The sequence below is a fragment of the Dermochelys coriacea genome, chromosome 3, assembly GCF_009764565.3.
Source record: "Dermochelys coriacea isolate rDerCor1 chromosome 3, rDerCor1.pri.v4, whole genome shotgun sequence".
In the NCBI taxonomy this organism is placed as follows: domain Eukaryota; kingdom Metazoa; phylum Chordata; order Testudines; family Dermochelyidae; genus Dermochelys; species Dermochelys coriacea.
In genome coordinates, this window is record NC_050070.1 from 166,054,530 (window position 1) to 166,076,407 (window position 21,878).

Consider the following 21,878-nt stretch of genomic DNA (forward strand, 5'->3'; position numbering starts at 1 on the left):
TCATATTACACATATACAAAGCCCCCTCCCCTTCTAACATTTATAATCTGATTTTGAAATTAATGAAAAAGCAAACAAAAAAAACCACTACGAAATTCAGAGCAAAGGCTTTTCATGCCATCTTCAATTCAGTTTATTTTGCCCAGTCTTTGCAGCACATGAAGTTCCATGACCCCTAATTATTTTCAGACCCTGAAATACCTGCAAGTCTGTGTGAATCTAGGAAAGCTTAAGGAGCTTGAATTCTAAATATTCTAGTTTTGTTGGCTGTCTGTTGAGTTTGGAACCATTGTGATGCTAACTGAGGCAATACAAATGTCTCCAGGAGATGACTTTTGTGGTTCTTGTTTTGTCACTTTCTTTGATTTTTTTTCTCTTCACATTCTTTTTAGGAAAATTTAGGCAGGTCTGTTTGTAGGGAGTCAGCATTACTCAGTCTCCATGCCCATTCAACACATGCTGAGATTAGGAGCAAGGGAGCCTGGTTGTCTGGCTAACCCGAAAGAAGGACAGGAGACATTTGATATGGGTTTAATTAGGCCACAACTTTACTATTAGATGTTTGGGACTACCCGACAGATAAAACTGTTCAGTGCAGGTAACCCCTTGTTTATTCCATAATTACCTGGGAGGCTTTTACCATCTCCCCCTCTTTTTCCATCCTGGTCCCTCCAGCAAATTTATAGCCAGGACCATACCATACCTGGGGGCTCCGACCAGCTCCCCCTCTTTTTCCATTCAGGTCCCTCCAGCAAATCCATTGCTGGGACCTTACCGTCTACCCCGCTCATAGGAGGGTTAAGGTGGGCTATAAGAATGGGGGTTGGCTCCCTCATAGGCATACCAATCATAGGAGTCCCGAACCGCCCCCCCATTCATTCCTTTAATGAACACCTCTTTTTAAGTCCATTTCTAAGCCATTTATCTGGTCACTATATACCTTTCCTGTGGAGTACCTGCACTGAACATCCACCACAAGGAGGCGCCAGCAATTAGCTTGGTTACCTCCTCTCTCCCCCCCCCAAATTTAGGAACATCTATTTGTAGGGAGCCAGAATTACTCAGTCTCCATGCTCATCCAACACATGCTGAGACTATGAGCAAGGGAGGAAGCTCTGGTGCTGGTTTGTGTGTATCTGTTTTTTCATTAAAAGAAAAGGAGTACTTGTGGCACCTTAGAGACTAACAAATTTATTAGAGCATAAGCTTTCGTGAGCTACAGCTCACTTCATCGGATGCATTTGGTGGAAAAAACAGAGGAGAGATTTATATACACACACAGAGAACATGAAACAATGGGTTTATCATACACACTGTAAGGAGAGTGATCACTTAAGATAAGCCATCACCAGCAGCGGGGGGGGGGGGGGGGGAGGAGGAAAACCTTTCATGGTGACAAGCAAGGTAGGCTATTTCCAGCAGTTAACAAGAATATCTGAGGAATAGTGGGCGGTGGGGGGGGGGAGAAATACCATGGGGAAATAGTTTTACTTTGTGTAATGACTCATCCGTTCCCAGTCTCTATTCAAGCCTAAGTTAATTGTATCCAGTTTGCAAATTAATTCCAATTCAGCAGTCTCTCATTGGAGGCTGTTTTTGAAGCTTTTTTGTTGAAGGATAGCCACTCTGAGGTCTGTAATCGAGTGACCAGAGAGATTGAAGTGTTCTCCAACTGGTTTTTGAATGTTATAATTCTTGACGTCTGATTTGTGTCCATTCATTCTTTTACGTAGAGACTGTCCAGTTTGGCCAATGTACATGGCAGAGGGGCATTGCTGGCACATGATGGCATATATCACATTGGTAGATGCGCAGGTGAACGAGCCTCTGATAGTGTGGCTGATGTGATTAGGCCCTATGATGGTATCCCCTGAATAGATATGTGGACAGAGTTGGCAACGGGCTTTGTTGCAAGGATAGGTTCCTGGGTTAGTGGTTCTGTTGTGTGGTGTGTGGTTGCTGGTGAGTATTTGCTTCAGATTGGGGGGCTGTCTGTAAGCAAGGACTGGCCTGTCTCCCAAGATCTGTGAGAGTGATGGGTCGTCCTTCAGCATAGGTTGTAGATCCTTGATGATTCTTTGGAGAGGTTTTAGCTGGGGGCTGAAGGTGATGGCTAGTGGTGTTCTGTTATTTTCTTTGTTGGGCCTGTCCTGTAGTAGGTGACTTCTGGGTACTCTTCTGGCTCTGTCAATCTGTTTCTTCACTTCAGCAGGTGGGTATTGTAGTTGTAGGAATGCATGATAGAGATCTTGTAGGTGTTTTTCTCTGTCTGAGGGGTTGGAGCAAATGCGGTTATATCGTAGAGCTTGGCTGTAGACAATGGATCGTGTGGTATCCATTTCCTGGACACTACGGTGCTAAAAAGCGATGGTCACATAAACACCACCCTATATCGGAAACCTACTGACCGCTATTCCTACCTACATGCCTCTAGCTTTTATCCAGATCATACCACATGATCCATTGTCTACAGCCAATAACCCCAATTATAACATTCAAAAACCAGTTGGAGAACACTTCAATCTCTCTGGTCACTCGATTACAGACCTAAGAGTGGCTATCCTTCAACAAAAAAGCTTCAAAAACAGACTCCAACGAGAGACTGCTGAATTGGAATTAATTTGCAAACTGGATACAATTAACTTAGGCTTGAATAGAGACTGGGAATGGATGAGTCATTACACAAAGTAAAACTATTTCCCCATGTTATTTCTCCCCCCCACCACACCCCACTCCCCACTATTCCTAAGATATTCTTGTTAACTGCTGGAAATAGCCTACCTTGCTTGTCACCATGAAAGGTTTTCCTCCTTTCCCCCCCCCGCTGCTGGTGATGGCTTATCTTAAGTGATCGCTCTCCTTACAGTGTGTATGATAAACCCATTGTTTCATGTTCTCTGTGTGTGTATATAAATCTCCCCTCTGTTTTTTCCACCAAATGCATCCGATGAAGTGAGCTGTAGCTCACGAAAGCTTATGCTCTAATAAATTTGTTAGTCTCTAAGGTGCCACAAGTACTCCTTTCTTTTTGCGAATACAGACTAACACGGCTGCTACTCTGAAACCTGTTTTTTCATTATATCAGAATGGCAACATCAGAACTTCTGCAATCTTAATGGAAGCGTGTGAGTTACTCCCATTGTCTGAGGATATATGACATGATCCCTTGCCCATTGTCGCACCAATATGTACTTAGATAGTCCTGAATCAGTGGGACCTGTGTGAGTGTGCAGTTTAATTCGGGCTAGTTGAAAATCATATAAAATGTTTCGTTAAATCGTGGTAGGAAGGGCATACACAGTAATGGCTTTTCCATGTTAAACAAATTGCCCATTTTATGAGCTAAATTTTCAAAGAGCTTTCAACCTAGCTTCTAATTTTGCACCTGCATTTTTGCATCTACAATCATTACTAACAGTTAGTTAGGTCACTAACAAGGTCAGCTCCCAGACTGCTGTGCTGGGCATCACAAAATGGGGAAGAGATGGCCAGCCCTCTGTAGAGATAGAGGTGGTTAGGGACTATTTAGAAAAGCTGGACGTGCACAAGTCCATGGGGCCGGACGAATTGCATCCGAGAGTGCTGAAGGAATTGGCGGCTGTGATTGCAGAGCCCTTGGCCATTATCTTTGAAAACTCGTGGCGAACGGGGGAAGTCCCGGATGACTGGAAAAAGGCTAATGTAGTGCCCATCTTTAAAAAAGGGAAGAAGGAGGATCCTGGGAACTACAGGCCGGTCAGCCTCACCTCAGTCCCTGGAAAAATCATGGAGCAGGTCCTCAAAGAATCAAACCTGAAGCACTTAGAGGAGAGGAAAGTGATCAGGAACAGTCAGCATGGATTCACCAAGGGAAGGTCATGCCTGACTAATCTAATCGCCTTTTATGATGAGATTACTGGTTCTGTGGATGAAGGGAAAGCAGTGGATGTATTGTCTCTTGACTTTAGCAAAGCTTTTGACACGGTCTCCCACAGCATTCTTGTCAGCAAGTTAAGGAAGTATGGGCTGGATGAATGCACTATAGGGTGGGTAGAAAGCTGGCTAGATTGTCGGGCTCAACGGGTAGTGATCAATGGCTCCATGTCTAGTTGGCAGCCGGTGTCAAGTGGAGTGCCCCAGGGGTCGGTCCTGGGACCCGTTTTGTTCAATATCTTCATAAATGATCTGGAGGATGGTGTGGATTGCACTCTCAGCAAATTTGCGGATGATACTAAACTGGGAGGAGTGGTAGATACGCTGGAGGGGAGGGATAGGATACAGAAGGACCTAGACAAATTGGAGGATTGGGCCAAAAGAAATCTAATGAGGTTCAATAAGGATAAGTGCAGGGTCCTGCACTTAGGATGGAAGAATCCAATGCACCGCTACAGACTAGGGACCGAATGGCTCGGCAGCAGTTCTGCGGAAAAGGACCTAGGGGTGACAGTGGACGAGAAGCTGGATATGAGTCAGCAGTGTGCCCTTGTTGCCATGAAGGCCAATGGCATTTTGGGATGTATAAGTAGGGGCATAGCGAGCAGATCGAGGGACGTGATCGTTCCCCTCTATTCGACACTGGTGAGGCCTCATCTGGAGTACTGTGTCCAGTTTTGGGCCCCACACTACAAGAAGGATGTGGATAAATTGGAAAGAGTACAGCGAAGGGCAACAAAAATGATTAGGGGTCTAGAGCACATGACTTATGAGGAGAGGCTGAGGGAGCTGGGATTGTTTAGTCTGCAGAAGAGAAGAATGAGGGGGGATTTGATAGCTGCTTTCAACTACCTGAAAGGGGGTTTCAAAGAGGATGGCTCTAGACTGTTCTCAATGGTAGCAGATGACAGAACGAGGAGTAATGGTCTCAAGTTGCAATGGGGGAGGTTTAGATTGGATATTAGGAAAAACTTTTTCACTAAGAGGGTGGTGAAACACTGGAATGCGTTACCTAGGGAGGTGGTAGAATCTCCTTCCTTAGAGGTTTTTAAGGTCAGGCTTGACAAAGCCCTGGCTAGGATGATTTAACTGGGACTTGGTCCTGCTTTGAGCAGGGGGTTGGACTAGATGACCTTCTGGGGTCCCTTCCAACCCTGATATTCTATGATTCTATGATTCTATGATTTGTAAGCACAAATGATGCAATGTTGATATGTACATGATTTGCAAATACAAATGACATTTGCACCTGCAAATCTCTTAGTAACATGCCTGAATTCTACTACTTGTATCCACAACTCACTGAGGGAAAATGAGTGCAAAATTAGAGTCTGTGTTTGAAAATTTGGGCCTTTTTATATAGTAGACTCACCCAAACCAAACTATCAGCATCATAAATATAAACCTACTCCTTTCCCTCTCTCGTGCAAATGCCTCAGCCTGAAGGTTAACAAGTTCAGGCTATCTTGGACTATTTAGAGAAGCAAATTCCACTGAAAATGTTCTGTCCCTGGCTCACACCTGTTCATATCTAGGAACTGATATGCTAGTAGGAGCACATAAACTGATCTCAGCTGGAGCAGCTTTACACAGATGAAGAGACACTCTTTCAGGTAGCCAGGAGCCAACCATGTTTAAAGATCATGAGTTGAAAACCTGAAAATTTTAACTTTAAACAAACAAATCAGATTGTACATACTGGTGTACTAAAAAACCACCATACCCAGGACTCTTTACGTTAGGATTGCTCTCCCTTCAGGATACCTATAACTATAGTGGGCCACATTGTACTACTCACCTGAATGTTAGGGCCCTTCCATTGGCAATATCTCAAAGTTAAAATCACCAGCATAGAAAGGTAGCACAAAAGTGTTTTCATATACCAACCTGCAAGTAGGAAGGAAAAATAATCCCTTTCTTCTTTACAGTTATTTTTCCCTTGCTCTCATAGCACCCAGTGATGAATCAAAATGTATGTGTTGGACCTGATTCTTGTTTCACTTTATGCTAGTATAAATCTGGGATAACCCTATTTGGAATCTGTAGTATGCCAGTGGTGAAATCAGCGTGAGAGGAGAGTCAGGCTCTTTAAATGTTTAAACCTGCTTTTTTAAACTTTTTTGAGATCAGAATACTAGGATAGCATGGTGTGAAATTACAGGGGAGGGAAATAAAGAGTCCAACACTGCAAGCTTTCTGACGGGGAACCCCCACTAAAGGGAGTGCCACACGTGGAGGGCTTACCAAATCTGTCCCCAGGCAACTCTGGCTAACTTGTTACATCTGACTTGTCACATTGCTGAATGTTAGCAACAGAAAAGGCTAGTATGGAATCAGATAAAAGGTTCCTTTCTGTGACACTTTCAAATTGCTATTATGCTGTTAATCTTAAAGAAAAACTTGCAAGAATTAGTACTCTAACTGGAAATAGCAAAAAATTAAAAGATATATAGACATGGACACATTTCTTTTCTTTCTGGGACATAAATCTGATTTAAATAACTACATTCTTGTGAACTATAATAAGTTACATGAGGAATGCAGCCTTCTGTATGGAAAAAAATTACAAACTTAAATTGTTCCTCTTTAGAATTATTATGTAAGGTTTGATAGAGAGTAGAAGACAAAACTGAAATATTTCTAACTGGCATTTAAATTACATTAACACCTTCTTGTACAGTGTGAGTGAAAGGTCATACTAGACAAGAAGCATCTTCACTGTTAGTAAATGTCTAATTTGCTGCTTTTAAATTGCTGTGAACCTCACTTACTTAGTCCTGCTGAATGAATCCAGTGTTGCAAATACTTCTGACAAGTGAATATTTGCTTAGTGAGAATCCATTGTTCTTAATGGATTGAGATGGACATGCAGTGTGAATGCATTTTTATTGCCAACCCATCTATCTGCTGTTGTTTCAGTGAGATGAAAGTAGTGTTGTGATAAAAGCCCAAGGTTTCTCAATCTGCTGTTTGGCACTTGCCATCCTTTCAGTAGGGTTTACTCAACAGTGCTTATGGTCAGTATTTTTCTGTATTATAAAATAAAATAAATTAATATTTTATAAGAACTTACATAAACAGATACAAATATAGATGTGTATTTAAATAAGAAATGGAAAAATGAACAAGGCTGGCCTGTTAGACTCTGAAGATACATGGGAAACCTTCTTAGGGGACTCAAGTTGGCCCCCAGACTCCCTGGTTATAAAATCTATCTATCTGGTGTCCTTGCCACTATGGCAAAACTAGCAAATGGCAATCAGAACTCTTAGTGCAGACAGTATAACTTCCAAACTGTGTGATGAGGTGGAGGGTGTTGTCAGACAAGGATCTGAGTTTACAGAAGCCAAAACCAGTTCTTACCTAGCACACACATTTTCCCCATTATATTCATGAGGAAGAGGCTCAATTTATCCTCTGTAGCAAAGCATCAGTTGGACAAACTGACCATTTTTTCTTAGTTTTGTGCAAAAGTCATGGGGCCAAATGCAAGTGAGAGAAAATTGGTCCATAATGCTACAAACTAGTCCCTAAATATACAATGTTACTATGACATTTCAAATTTGTCCAGAAAGGCAGGATAAGGTCTGTCTTTATGCATGTGTATTAGGTCTTGACTTATAGTTTTGACATGTTTGTGCTCTTAGCTTTATCTGATATTTACCACATGAAAATATTCAGTTGTCAGACTCCATCTTGCTGTGGCAACATGTGCAGTTGCTTACCTTCAGCACCAAGGGTTTGTCTTGGAGACTGCCATGAAGCAAACAGCTGCGACAGATATTTTCAAATTGAGGAGCCAACATATACAGTTGGGACCCAAATTCAATGCTGGTGTGATGAGATTTAAGTCTTTGGAAGTCAATGGAGTTGTACTAACCCGCCAGGAGACAAACTGGGGCCACAATCTATAAAATATAGATGGTGACTACATGGTATCAGAGTGAAAGTACTGCAGCTGCATTTGGTGATCTGCTTAATGGCCAAAATGTTTATAGGTTTGGGTATTCCTCTGACTATAATGAGGTAAATTTGTGCTTTTAAAAATGGGATTACATGAATTGGGCTGGGATTATGCAATTCAGGAGCCTGGAAGTCAAGGGAGTATTTACTCTAAAGGAGAATACTATTAATGCTTCCTGCTCTCCCTGGGATTTCCACAATGGGAAGAGAACAGCTTTAAGTTGGAGTCAGTGCTACCTAGGTGCTTTTCCCCAGCTGCCCTAGTCATGTCTAAACAATCTCGTGCCTATAGCAGAAATTTTGCTGCTAGAGTCCTCTGCCAGGGTTTACATCCATGGGAGTCTCAGGGTGAATCGAGGCAAGTATTGAATGTATATGAAAAGGAGAGAGGACAATAGTCCTACAATAACAAATCTGGAAACCTATAAGGCCAGATTCTGATTTCAAAATGAAGTGGAGCTACTGCAGATTTACACTGACATAAAAAATTGGCCCACTGTTGATTATTTGAATCCCAAGCCAAGCATACTAGATAAAGTACTCTGCTTTGCAGGAAAAGACAGAGAGAAATAAGCCATAGCATTTAAAACTTTGGTTTTGTTCTTTCAGCAAGTGGTGAATATGCATCATTTTTGAAATGAGGAATTGCAGTGGAAGCGCCAGTACACACAAAACATTTAGAAGGAAGTTAATCTATCAAAATTAAGTATAAATAATTTAAAAATCCAAACTCTGATATTTCAACTGTGGAAATATATTGAATTTGCAACATATTAGTGAACATGTCATTGTAAAGCACAGCTTTGATTATAAAAAATGTAAATGAAGTATAATACCATTGGAAACTAGAGGAATATTTTGCTCATAGATTCAACAAACATGGGAAAAAATGGTGAAGTAAATGGGGCCAGATTATCAATAAACATCAGTAACTTCCAGATTTGTCAATTCTTTTGGTATCCAATAAAAAAATATCTGGTTTATAAACAAATACTATTGATGTAATAAATCTAGTTTAATGTGAAGCAAAAGAAACAAGGGTTCAAGAAGGAGTAGCCTGGGTTAGGCACCAAATGCTTAATGCTGAAAGTAATAGCAGGGATAACTGTAGACACTCTTTTTGTAAAATAGTTCTCATAGTGCTACAGATCTTGCTTTGGCACTTGACCATGTGCAACTGCTTCACTCTAGCCCCTAGCGAGTTAGTGTCCACGAAGTCCATCTTAATGAAGTAGAGGAAAGAGTCTTCAGGAATATAAAAGATTTACCCTGCTTAGCATGGTGCTGTGCGTGATGTGAAATAGAAAACAAGTGGTACATGTGCCGATATTTGAAGAGAGCAATGGATTAAATAGCCCCATTTAAAAGACTGCTAAATCTGTATGTAACCATGGCTTAGAACTCGTAATACTGTGGATAGTATAGTTCAGCTTCTTGTTAGTGGAAGGACACATAAGAAAAACGCCAAGGCCTTTGTTACCTATTTATTCCTCACTTCCTCTAAGCACTGGGTTTATTGGTATGTGAAAGGAAAAATCAAGCATATGCTAAGTTGCTCAATCAACCTTCTCTCAATGCACACTTAGTGATCGCAGTGAATCATTATGGCATAATTACAGTTTGAGTGTGATATACTGAGTGTTGAAAAGTCGCTATTTTTAGAGGGAGAAACATTACAATTCCCCCCCCCCCCAAAATTGTAACCAGCAAATCAATGCCATTGCTAACTGATATTATGAGACACCCTGTAGATTTACATTGCTTGCACTCAGCTATCTAAAAATGGCACTGAAAACAATGCCGAGCAGGGGTTAAATTCATATGCCTGCACTGCAGCCTATTTCTGTCAACATTCAGCTCAGGAAATAAACATTTATACTTTCTGAAATGAAAGTGTATTTTTGAAGACTAGCCGTCAGATATTTTTTGCCCTTCACACTTTCAAATGCTTAGCCTTTTTTGTAAGTTGACTGCAAAGTGCATCAGTTTGCCAGGCAAAAATAAAAAAAATCTTGACAAGTGCCCATGGCATTATTGTCAAGCACATGAGTGTCTACTAGAAGATGGCAGGAGGGTTGGCACAAAACATGCTTCCTTCAGGCTTATTACCTCAGGGGTACCTGACTCTTGAGAAGCTTTTCAATCCTTCCAAATTACGTTATTCCAAACTGTCATCTGGTTTATTTGGAGCACACTGTATTGAAGATAAACATGCTATTTAACTGCAGGTCAAGGTACAGAGTCATTCTGCTAGCAAATGTCTGAGATACATTAAATGGCACTGACTCGGGGAAGGAGATGAAGAGAGATCAAAGTTGTCACCAGAATTCACGGAATGATCCAAGCTGGGAAGGAGGGAGGGAAAGTACCACAATATAAGTGCATTTTAAAAAGCCATAATACAGCAGAACATTTTAAACTATGACCTGTCAAACACCAGGGATTAAAGATCCATGCAATGTACTACATAAAGTTCAGCAACACAGCCATAATGCAACCTCTTATATCTATTTGAAAAGAGTTCACTATTGTGAGCTAGAAACCAGTAACTAGTCCAGGTAGCTTGACATGTATTTATACATAGTTTGGGGATTTCTTTTCAAATAATTACATTTTAAATAGAAAATAGGCACTTGTCAGAAAACAGGGTTCATATTTTTTCAGGATAGGACAAATTATTATTTGGGTTATGAGTTTAGCTTAGTATTGCTAATGAAAACACTTCATATATCTATTTATTGTGACTTTAGTTAGTAACACTGGTTCTGTTACTACATCTGGATATTAGGTACAATTAAAATATATTTTTCATCAAAAATGTTCCTATATTTGCAAATAGAAGGCCAAATTTTGGAACGTCTGCTCAAAAATTAGAACAAATTTTGGTCCTGATTGACTCATTGAAGTAGGAGTTGGAACATAAATAGAGAGTGTTCATGTGGGTAAGGTTTGTAGGGTCAGGACCAGAGTTCAATGAGATAAAGGAATAGGAGTCTCAACAATTTTAAAAAGATCTCATTATGTAAACATATATCCCTTCTTAATCCCTTCATTTACTGTGATATGCTGAATGTCCAGTGACAGGAAAATTATATTGTACGATAGACATGCCTTATGCCTTCCAAATATTCTGGCAAAAAAAACAAAAACAAAAAACCACTCTGTAGGTTAGGTACTACAAGATTCAACTTTACGTTCCCATGAAGGGTTGTACCTAAGAGTTAAAATAGGTTTTCAATGAGCAGACTTTCATGCAAAAGTTGCTTTTAACAGAGGAGGAAATGACCGTGCATATTTGTTTTATTAGTAAAGAGTAGAACTTTGTGTTTTATATTTATCAGTTTCTTTATGACATAATAATTTGTGTTGATTTTTAAACATTTCATGTGAAAAATCTTAGCATCTGTAATAGATCTGCAGAAGATGCATTCTTCATAAGTACTGCACAGTACATCACAGGCAGTGTCCTCATTTTTTTCATAGAGGTTGTATGTGGTTTCCTTTGATTATGGCACATGATAAATGTGGTATCGAAACATGCTGTAATTTGTGAAAACTCTTGTACAAAAGTAGATAGGTAAATAAAAGAAGGAAGTTGAGAGCTTTGAGAAAAATAGAAAGGAGGTGAATTGCAAGTTAAACTTTTTTTAATCAAAACTGATTTTATTGCTTTTTGCTTAATTAAACCCCTCAGAAGTGTGTGAAACATTGTTATGGCTGAAAAATTGTTAATTTGTAAATCACAGGGACAAAGGGGCTCTACTGCAACTTTAAAGTTTCCATGCACGTAAATGTCAATAGAGTGCCTTCTCCATCATCAGCACTAAATTCACATTGATGCCTCTTTTCTTCTCCGTATTGATCCTTCCATGAGAACGTAGATTTGTATCTGTTAATTAATGCGTCCTGAAACAGCGTTTGTATTAATCAGGCAGATAAGAAAAATTGGATGCCTGCACCCTCATGACAACCGTAAAAGTGCTGGCCCTGATAAAATCGTGGATGGACCTCAATAAAAAAGTTCCTCCTTCCACTCAATAAACTAATCATCCTGCTTTTAATTATTCGGCAGAAAGATGTGTGGAGATTGGAGAATGTGTAAATCTATTTACTAACAGCAGTGTCTGGAAGGGAGAATAGGGCTGTCACAGGACGGTGCTGCAGGCTACATTCTCTGTCCATCTGCTACTGCAGAAAAACTGGTTCTTGAGAGAAGGGAAAGGAACAGAAACATGAAAGCTAATTGAAAGCGTACATTCCTCCTTATGACTTTTCAAATGATTATTTCCTCTCCCTTTCCATCTTATTTATTTTAATCACAGATATGTTATTCTCCTTTTTCACCTCTTCAAGGTTCTTCTTGTTTGCTCAGTTTTTGCTGGATTTGTTTTGAAGGCAGGGAACTACAGTTCTGTCACAGGGCACAAAAGACTATATGAGAAAATGAAAACCAGAGAGAGAGAGAGAGAGAGCAGCCAGTTTTGTGTTTCAGTTTTTATGGATTCTTGCTGCTTTAGATAGATTAATTAAAAAATGTAGTAGGTTCGTTGCTAATATGTAGCGGACGCCTGTGTAAATTTGCCAGTTTATGCTATATTCTTACTAGAATGTAAATCCGACTTTCAAAACAGGAGGGAAATGTATTTAAGTATAGTCAAATGACAAAAAGACTGTTCTTGCAGCAGGAACCCTGTCAAAGAACATGTAAGCAGTTCCATAAACAAGTACATGAAAGCTTAAGACATGTCTTAAGACCCCCTTAAGAAAAGCTTGACTAATCCCCTTTGATGATTTTATTAAGTACTTGGGTTGATGGTGCCAACTGGCAAATTACTACATTTCACCAACAGGCCAGGAAATCACTTCCTCTCTCATATTGTTCTGTAGCTCCTAATGTGATTGGGGATATTAGCAGTTTGATATAATAAATGAACAGCTACTGTAAACAAGAGGTTGAAAAGGTAAGGCAGTAAAGATGTTTGCCCTTAGTGATCCTATTAGGAAAGAGAGCAGGACAAAAAAGGAAGGCAAAACTTAAATTCATTAAGAGACATTATTAAATTTTCTCTCTCCCTCTCAAAAATGGTGGTGTGATTGCTATTCACTTGGCACTTTAATGTGCCATCCTGTTATTTCAGCAACCGTAGTAGAGGCAGAAGCCATTACAGAAGTAATTAGCGTCTTTTCTGAAGAGGATAGGCCTTACTTCTCTTTCTGCTGAGGTTGAAGTTCAAAGCGCTCTTTGCTCATTGTGATAATCACCTTAATTCTATTAAGGCATAAAATCTTTCCTCTTAAAAAAGTTTTTTTTGAAAACATGCTCCTTGGTTTAAAGGGGGCCTCTGAAGACATTAGTTCATTCTCTTTACAGCAGTGATGAACAGAACTAAGCTTCTGCTAATAAAAGTGCTTTGAACCTAGGTTTTTTATTCTCTAACTTGTTAGATGCCATCAGATCAGAGCCTCATAGCATTAGCTTTTAGAATGTTTCTACTGAGAAGAGAAAGTGCAAGCCATTTTATGTTGCCGTTATACCTCCTCAGAATTAATACATCTCCTACAGAAAATGCATACAAATTCAGGCTTGCTTCTAACTTTTACCTTGATTAGAAACCCTTTAATTTTATGCTGATTGATCTTGCAGAGGGGGAGAGTGGAATCCATATATATCGATTCATAACTTACATAAAAACAAAACAAAAAGGGAAAGTTGTAATGCAGAGTTATGGTGCATTTGAACCTATTTAATATTTTTCCCCTGCCCTTTTTTGCTGTTTAGGATTCTCTACTTTATCTCTGGCTGACCAGATGAGCCTTCTGCAGAGTGCTTGGATGGAGATTTTGATCCTGGGCGTAGTGTACCGATCACTTTCTTTTGAGGATGAGCTTGTCTATGCTGAAGATTATATTATGGATGAAGACCAGTCCAAATTAGCAGGCCTTCTTGACCTCAACAATGCCATCCTGCAGCTGGTAAAGAAATACAAGAGCATGAAGCTGGAGAAAGAAGAGTTTGTCACCCTCAAAGCTATAGCGCTTGCTAATTCAGGTTGGCAGTTTGTCATGATGGTTGCTACATTTTTTTTCATGTCACTTTTTTCCTTCCCATATGTCTTCTGCGTGGTTGTTCTAAACAATGTTTAGGAATAAGTAATTCTTAATTGGACCTTCAGTTTTTGTAGATATTATATGGAAAGGCTATAAACAAGGTAGTTCAAATTAAGGAAGTTCTTTATGGTTTTAAGTCATTGTGGAACATATTCCTAATGCAGTAAAGAATAATACACTGGATAATTTGGAAGGTATTACATAAGCAGAGATCCTTTCAAATGAATATAGATATTATTCTACTAAATCCATTTCATAATCCAGATAAGACTAATCATTTCACTTAAACTGAATAGAATGGATGGATGCATGACTGTATGCATTATATGATTTCCTTGAATACAGCTATGAAATGTATTGGTACAATGAACCTAGAGTTGGTTGTAGGGGGGGAAATCTCTGTTTCATCTGAGGGCTACACTTTACCATATGAATCCTCTATTATTATGGTAAAGTTTCACTAAAAGATATTACCTCTGCAGATGGGGTTAAGAATTTCAGAAAGTATTTTTTTCTCTAAATTTGAATGTAAAAGTGCTGAAGCAGTGAACAGTGTCTGATAAGTAAAAATCGTTTGTGCTTTGTTGTTTTTCCTTTTGTGTCTCCCTAATGCTTTATTATGGTCTTAAGTCCCTTTTATCATTTGCATAAAGTTCAGGATAGATCCCTCTTTAATGACGTGCCGATCATTAGATACCTGTGTGTCAATAACGTGCTCTGATGCTATGTACCATTGACAGTCACACCGTGCCCCTCCATCTGCTTTTGTTTTGACCCTATCTTTGAACTTTATCTTGGTTGCTGGCCAGTAGTTTTCCCTTTAATTACAAGAAGGAAACTGTCAATAAAATCTGTTAAATGGGATGCAATGAGTGGCTTGAATGGGCGGACGGCTATTTGTTCAAATTCTGCAGCATTCAAGGTATTGACAGTTTGTTTTCTGGGGCCATATGTGGCGATCAATCTCAGGCTGGGCTCAGCCGCGCTGAAAAATGAAAAACCAGATTGCTTTTGCTTACTTGTGGATGACGACTTGTGATTTGGCGCGGTCCTAGTGAGATGAGACCTTCTGCCCAAATTGCCCCCCTGAGAGTCAGGACGCGTGACTGTTTTTAGAAATAATTTTTTAATTGATTTTGTAATTAACAGTTCATCTACAATATTGATGCATGAATCCTCAGATTGATAGGGGGAAATTGTTTTCAACAATGAAGTTGTACTTTTCTATTTGTCTTTGTAATGGTATTTAGCATTTTGCATTTTTAATTGGAAATATAATTCAAAAAATGCAAAACCAAAACACCATTTGTTTCTTTGTGAAATATCCTCCATCCTCTTATTGAATCTTCTTAATTTGTATGTGTCCTTTTTATTTAACCTACACAGAATGGTTCTGGTGTGCCATTCAATGGTCAAAGTCTCTTTTTGTTTGGAAGATGATTTATTTTAGAGCAAGCTGAAGATAGAGGTCAAAATACTTCAAAGCTATAGGAAAGGCTTCCCCCAAGATTATATTCCAGGTGCAGAACACCAAAGTTATGCTCATTTAGGGGTCTAAATTGAGAAGTTTTATTATTTTATTTACTTTTGCTATTTTATAATTCTAAGCCTGTTTGATTAATAAACAATTCTATAGGTTATTCAATAAAAAAGGCATGATGGATAGCTGCATAAGATATCATAAAAACGTGTAGTTATACATGCTACATATAGTGGGCCAAATTCATCTGTAGCTTAAGTTACTGCAATTCCCATCAACTTCAATGGGAATTACATCAAGGATAATGTGAATAAACATAGTGCAGCATATTAAAATTCAAAGCAAGTTTAAATGAAATAATTTCCTCCCAATATTTTAATAAAATTATATGCTGACATGAAACTAAACTATTGTGAAAAGGATTTAAAATGCATATCAGCCACTTAACGCCAACTTGGTTTTGTGTTAACAGGGTATTTATATTGTTAGCACTAGACATTTTAGTTACTAAGGGCCAAAATGTTGATCCTTCAAGCTCTTTAGCACATGAGTAGTCCCACTGAACTTTTTACTTAAGCAAAACACACATTGACATAAGCAGGAGTTTTATCTGAGCAGGAATTCAGGATTGGATTCTTGGAGTATAATTTTCAGGAAAAGGTCAGACCAATCTCTAAGTTTGAGTACGTTGCACATGCAACTCAAGTAGTTAGATGTCAAACTTCTACCAATTACTATCTCACTAATTTGTAGGTGTGAATTGCACTTACAAAATTACAAGTCATTACAGAAAATCAAACCCTTAGTGTTTCGATTGCAAATTCTACTAAAAGTACAGTATAAGCTTTTTCCTAGACAAAATAGAGTAGTTCAGTTTTATGTAACCATGACCTTGATTAATGTAAATACAACTATAGTAGATATCCTAGAGTGAAATGCAATTATAAGAATAATCATGTAGTAATTTGGTTTTAAATACATTTTGTTGTTGTCACATTTTCTTTCTTCAAGCAATTCTAGCATTATTCAGATATTTATTCTCCCAACTTAACATTAATGGACTCGTACTATATATCTGTAGGGAAAAAAGATCAAGTACCACAAGGAATCTTACGGATTTCATATGTTTCTGGCTGATCTATCTTGTCTAAAAAGAATCCCATGCTAACTCTAATGTAAATAATAGACAATAAGGGGTTTCTGACATAGTATCTGTATTTAGTGATTTATGAGTTAATGTCATACCATTTTCATTGCTGGTATTCAGAGGCAGAAAAAAGAAATTGTGGATTTTCTTAACCTTGATTGGACTCTGTTTTTAATAAATACCACAAGCTCTTTGTGTGGATTGACAAATCTAAGTGTCATAAAATACCAAATCTTTCAATATTAAGTTCTCCTACAGTATATGCCATTGATACCATTAAAATTTCACCATTTTCCAACAGTTTCTGTGGAATGATATCTAAGATACCACCATTATTTCCTGTACTAAGAGCAGAGGGGAAATTTTGTATTTCAGGTAGCACTGTTTGGTAACTATCAGCAAGTTTTCACATTGGAATGATGATCATTATAGTTCTGCTTCTATAATTTTCTAGACATCATACTAAGTCTGTAATTCTCATTTAAAGAACAATCTTTTATTGGTATTGGTAAAAACAGAATGCATATAAAGTCTGGGAAGAGTCTATAGTTTATCTACATAACAGCATAAATGTTTTTATATTTTGTACACACAGTTCAGCCCTGTGGACAGTCATGATTTCAGTAATTCTTTTTTGACCTGCAGTGCTTGATATGACATTCATCTAAATTAACAGCTTAGTTTTAAACATCTGGCTTGATTCAATAATAATTAATGCACTCTTTATGCTTTAATACCAGAGAAGAGACTTATTATTAATGGTTGTCCTATCAATATCACTGTTCCCTTCCTTCCTTCCTTCCTTCCTTCCTTCCTTCCTTCCAAGCACACATAAAGACAGACAGGTACCTCAAAATGACTGCAAGAAAATTCCCTGTGTTCAACTGTACACTGCTCAGTGGAATCAATCTGGCACCAATGAGCACTTTGTTTATTCACACAGAAAAACAACTGTGAACATTTTCCAAAATATTCATGTTCCAATTAGTTTCTCAGATGTTAGGAGAGGTGAAATGTTTGCACTGTGTGTGTGTGAGTGTATATACACAGATTTACTTGTGCATACACACACACACACACACACACACACACACACACACATAAAAGGTTCTTTATGGTAGCATGATGTGCTTTTGTGTATTGATTAATACCAAATAGAGAGATCCAGGAGAGCAGTTTTTTGGAATTGCTTAGTCAGTAACAATCTCAAATAGACTGTACCGTCAGGCCAGAATTTTCAGAAAAGCTCAGCATCCACAGTGGGGTCAGACTTTTCCAGAATAGCTCAGCTCCCCTTTAAGCACCAAAGTAAGTGGCCAGCTTTTCAAAAGAAATTGTCTTTCAAAAGAGTTCAGCGGGATTGAAAAGCTGGCCCTTATTTAGGTGCCTAAATGGGAGTTGAGCCCTGAAAAATCTGAGCACTATTGAAAATTTGCCCCTATATCTCAGCACTGGGTGCATAGTTGCTCCATTTCGGAGGCAGCGGAGGGACCTTTCCTGCTCCCCATCATGATCAGTGTTCTTCTACTTGATCTAGCCCTAAAGAAGAGCTCTTTTAATAACCGCCCATCCCAAAAGAGAGAGAGAGAGAGAGAGAGAATCAAGGAGTCTGTTATACATCATAAGACAGACAAATGTTGATATGAATGAAGTTACACACCCACTTATGCCAGTGGCAAATGTGGCTCATATCTAGGATTTAATTTGTCAAACTTTACTTTCACCTAAATTACATACTCTGAGCAGAGGCTTGTTAGTGTTAAATAGTGTTCCTATGTAAATGTTAATTGGAAGAACAATACAAATTTCCTATTCCATGGAATCTATATCTTATTTTAGGCTTTTGACTGTAGATATATGGTATACTGAAGCAGACTATATCTAATTTCTAGTGATGCCATCTTTTGTAGTTGTATTTTGTCCATTGTATTATTATTTCCATTAGCATTGAAATTCATTTGTAGAATACATATAAAATCTGTACTGATGACATTGTTACTATACTAGTATTTCTTTTGCTTATATAAATAGCAAAATATGTGGGACACCACTTTAAAAAACATATTGGAAATTGCTAGTATAGTAAGGGTTTCCTGATACATGAATGCCTTTTCTGCCTCCAGTTCATTTTCCATGTTGTCATCTAGGTGTCATTCACAATTTGTAAAGATGTCCATGTTTGCCACCATTTGTTAGAATTTTATTATTTAATAGACTTTTCTCTGGCACTTCAGTCTAGTGTCCAAGCACCTCTCATATGTTAATGAGTTTTTCCTCATATCATTATGAAGTAGGCAGGCATTATCCCTATTTTACAGATTAGGAAACTGAAGTACAAAGAGGTGAAATGGCTTGCCTAATCCTGTGGCAGCACTGGGAATGGAACCCCAAGTTCCTTACTCCCAGTTCAGTGCCTTCACTGGAAGAGACTATGATTCCGCTGCCAAGCTATATTAATCACAGTAGCAAAAACAGAAATGCTTATTTCAGGTTTCAGAGTAGCAGCCGTGTTAGTCTGTATTCGCAAAAAGAAAAGGAGTACTTGTGGCACCTTAGAGACTAACAAATTTATTAGAGCATAAGCTTTCGTGAGCTACAGCTCACCCTATTTTTCTACTGCAGAGCACAAGGAACTCTCATTGGTTTTTACAGCCATTACCTGTATCCTGCAGCGGAAGAACAGGACCCTTGATATCATTCATGCAGATTTGTCTTTTTTTTTATATCTTGTCCTATTACTCGGTCTTGCAATCTCCCCTTTTCCAGACACTTTGTACCTCTCCTTGGTAGATGTCCCGTCTGCTTATTCATTGTCCTGACCCTGTGCTTCCTTTTGGAATGTAGGTAAAAGAAAAGACAATTTACCCCCTTTTTAAAATTTATTTTAATCCCAAATTTACTGTTTTTTCATGACACCATAAATCCACCCCCCACCTTAATTACCATAAATTAAAGTATTTCTTGAATTCATTTTTACAGTCTGTGTGTTACACTGTCACCACCTTTAAAATATTCTCTCCACCATACATCAAGGGTACATCTATATGGGGATAAAAACTCTGCTGCGGCTGGCCCAGGTCAGCTGACTTGGGCTCACGGGACTTGGGCTGTGGGGCTAAACATCGCTGTGTAGAAGTTCCAGATCCCAGAACCTGGGCTCCAGCCCAAGCCTAAAAGTCTACACAGCAATTATTCAACCGTGGAGCCTGAAGCCCACAAGCCTGAGTCATCTCTATCTGGGCTGCATGTAAACTGTTTTAAGGATTCAGCTTTCATGTCTCTACTTGAAAGTAGACCAGATCAGTGCATTCCCTCTGTGTTGATTGAAATTCTGTTTTCTCTCCGTTTGTTATACATGCCCAAACTGTCCTTCTTGGGGTACCAGAACTTCTTTATTTGTTTCTCTTTAATTTCACTTGTATATTCTGGCTGAGAAGTTCTGCTTCCCAATGTTATTATCAGATATAACCCTATCTTCAAACCAAGTATTCTGCTTGTCTACATTCCTATATCCAGCCTCAGACTCAGGAAATTATCTTTATGTGCTTAATCACATACTCAAAATTAAGCACAGGTTTAAGTCCTAATAAGGATGGGCTGAAGCACGTGTTAAAGTGCTTTCCAGAAGTCTTAATGATGAAGATTTTTATCAGAAGAGGCCAGATAAACAAACCAGGAATACAGTTTGTTTAATGGTTATAAAGAATCTCTTTCAACTTTTAAAAAATCTTTCTTTTTTTACTTTTTTGGGGCTATATTACTTTTTTTGAGTTGCAGTACTCCTGAAATGAAATATAGATAATGCAGCGTGCAAGCACTTTGCAAAGTTTGCAAGTTTCCGTGTGCAACTCTGTTATACATCTCAATCCCAACATGCAGTAATTTTTCAGTTTCAGAACAGCGCACCCCTCAGTAGATACTGCAAATAGTGGAGATCTGTGCAATATTGTTTTGGTTCATTAATTCCAGTTAGAGAAGAGAGTCAGGCCACCAAATTCATTTTATTTGAGACATAATCCAAATTTAGATTGTGCTGTCTAGAGTTGCATTAAAAGCACTGTAATTACTGTTCTACTTGTTCTTCATCTCATCAAATTCTGTCAAGATCTTACAACTGCTTAACTTGATTGTATCCATTTTTTACTTGTGAATTACTTAGTTATACAGAACCATCAGGATAGCCCGGTGGTTGCTTTCAGTCAAGTTTCTCCCCCTAGTTGTTGATGTTTTCTTCTGTATCATATCTTGTGAGCATCTGAATGTTTTTGATCACTGCTGCATAATCCCTGTTGCTTTATTCATTCTACTATTTTCTTGCTTTAGATTGACTCTGTTTTTTGAAATGCAGAAATGCTTCATTTGAGGTCCATGTGTTTCATCTCTTCCATGTTTTCTTCCTAGTGATATTAAATACATAAACAGTACAAAGTACCATTTTAGAGTGGTCTCTTTTCCCTCATTTTAGGTTCATGCCAAACATTTTCTAGTTTCCATGCTCTGTGCTGTGTCCCGGATTATTCCTGGGTGGCCAGATGTTTGTTTTCTGCATTTGAGATGAACCCTGAATTTTAAACAAGGTAGATAGTAATCTGAGTCGGTATCTGGACTTTGTAGTGTTTTTCTAAGATGAGAGATCTAGTTTTCTCTCTTTTCTGCACAATGATCTAATCAATCAGGTTTCTGTGGAGCTGATCAAAAGAGGTCCAATTGTATTTTCCCTTGCTGTGACGGGGAAACAAAGCATTTGCAAGGATAAGATGATTCTCAAAGCAGAGCTCAATGAGTCAATGTCCTAATTTGTTGATTTTACCTTCTTTCATTGCAACACTGATCAACAACCTCTTTCACCACTTCAGTGCTGAAATCCCTTGCTCTGAGCAGCACATAGTGTTTGACATAGTTTGACAATGAGTTCCCGTGCCTGGCTGTAGAAATCTTCAACCTCACCAATCTGTGCTGCTTTTTTTGCAGGTCATTTAAGATCAAAATCTGCATACTTCTGAATGACAACACATCCTCATGTCCCCGTTTAATTTAATTGTTAAATCTAGGCACTGGTTTGAAAGGATTTCACACCTGGGTGTTGATTTCTACCATTTCCCTTTGGAATGGCAATTGTAATATGTCCAAGGGGGTCTACTAGGAAAATAATTTTTCTAATCTTATTTTCACAGGTTCACTTTCCTGGAACAGGTAGAGCATTTAAAATGTTTATACTTAACATCTAACTATTTATTATGTTATCTGATATATTAAGCCTTTCTGGGT

At 38.5% G+C, this 21,878-nt stretch overlaps 1 protein-coding gene across 8 annotated transcripts in view; it reads left to right on the plus strand.

Moving 5' to 3' along the window:
• Nucleotides 1-21,878, plus strand: part of ESRRG (estrogen related receptor gamma) — a 522,927-nt gene that overhangs the window by 492,643 nt on the left and 8,406 nt on the right. For all 8 annotated transcript variants that reach the window (XM_043511752.1, XM_038397483.2, XM_038397484.2 and 5 more), the window contains one exon: nucleotides 13,655-13,924. In XM_043511752.1, coding sequence (XP_043367687.1) covers nucleotides 13,655-13,924 — 270 coding nt within the window. The remainder of the gene's footprint in view (nucleotides 1-13,654; nucleotides 13,925-21,878) is intronic.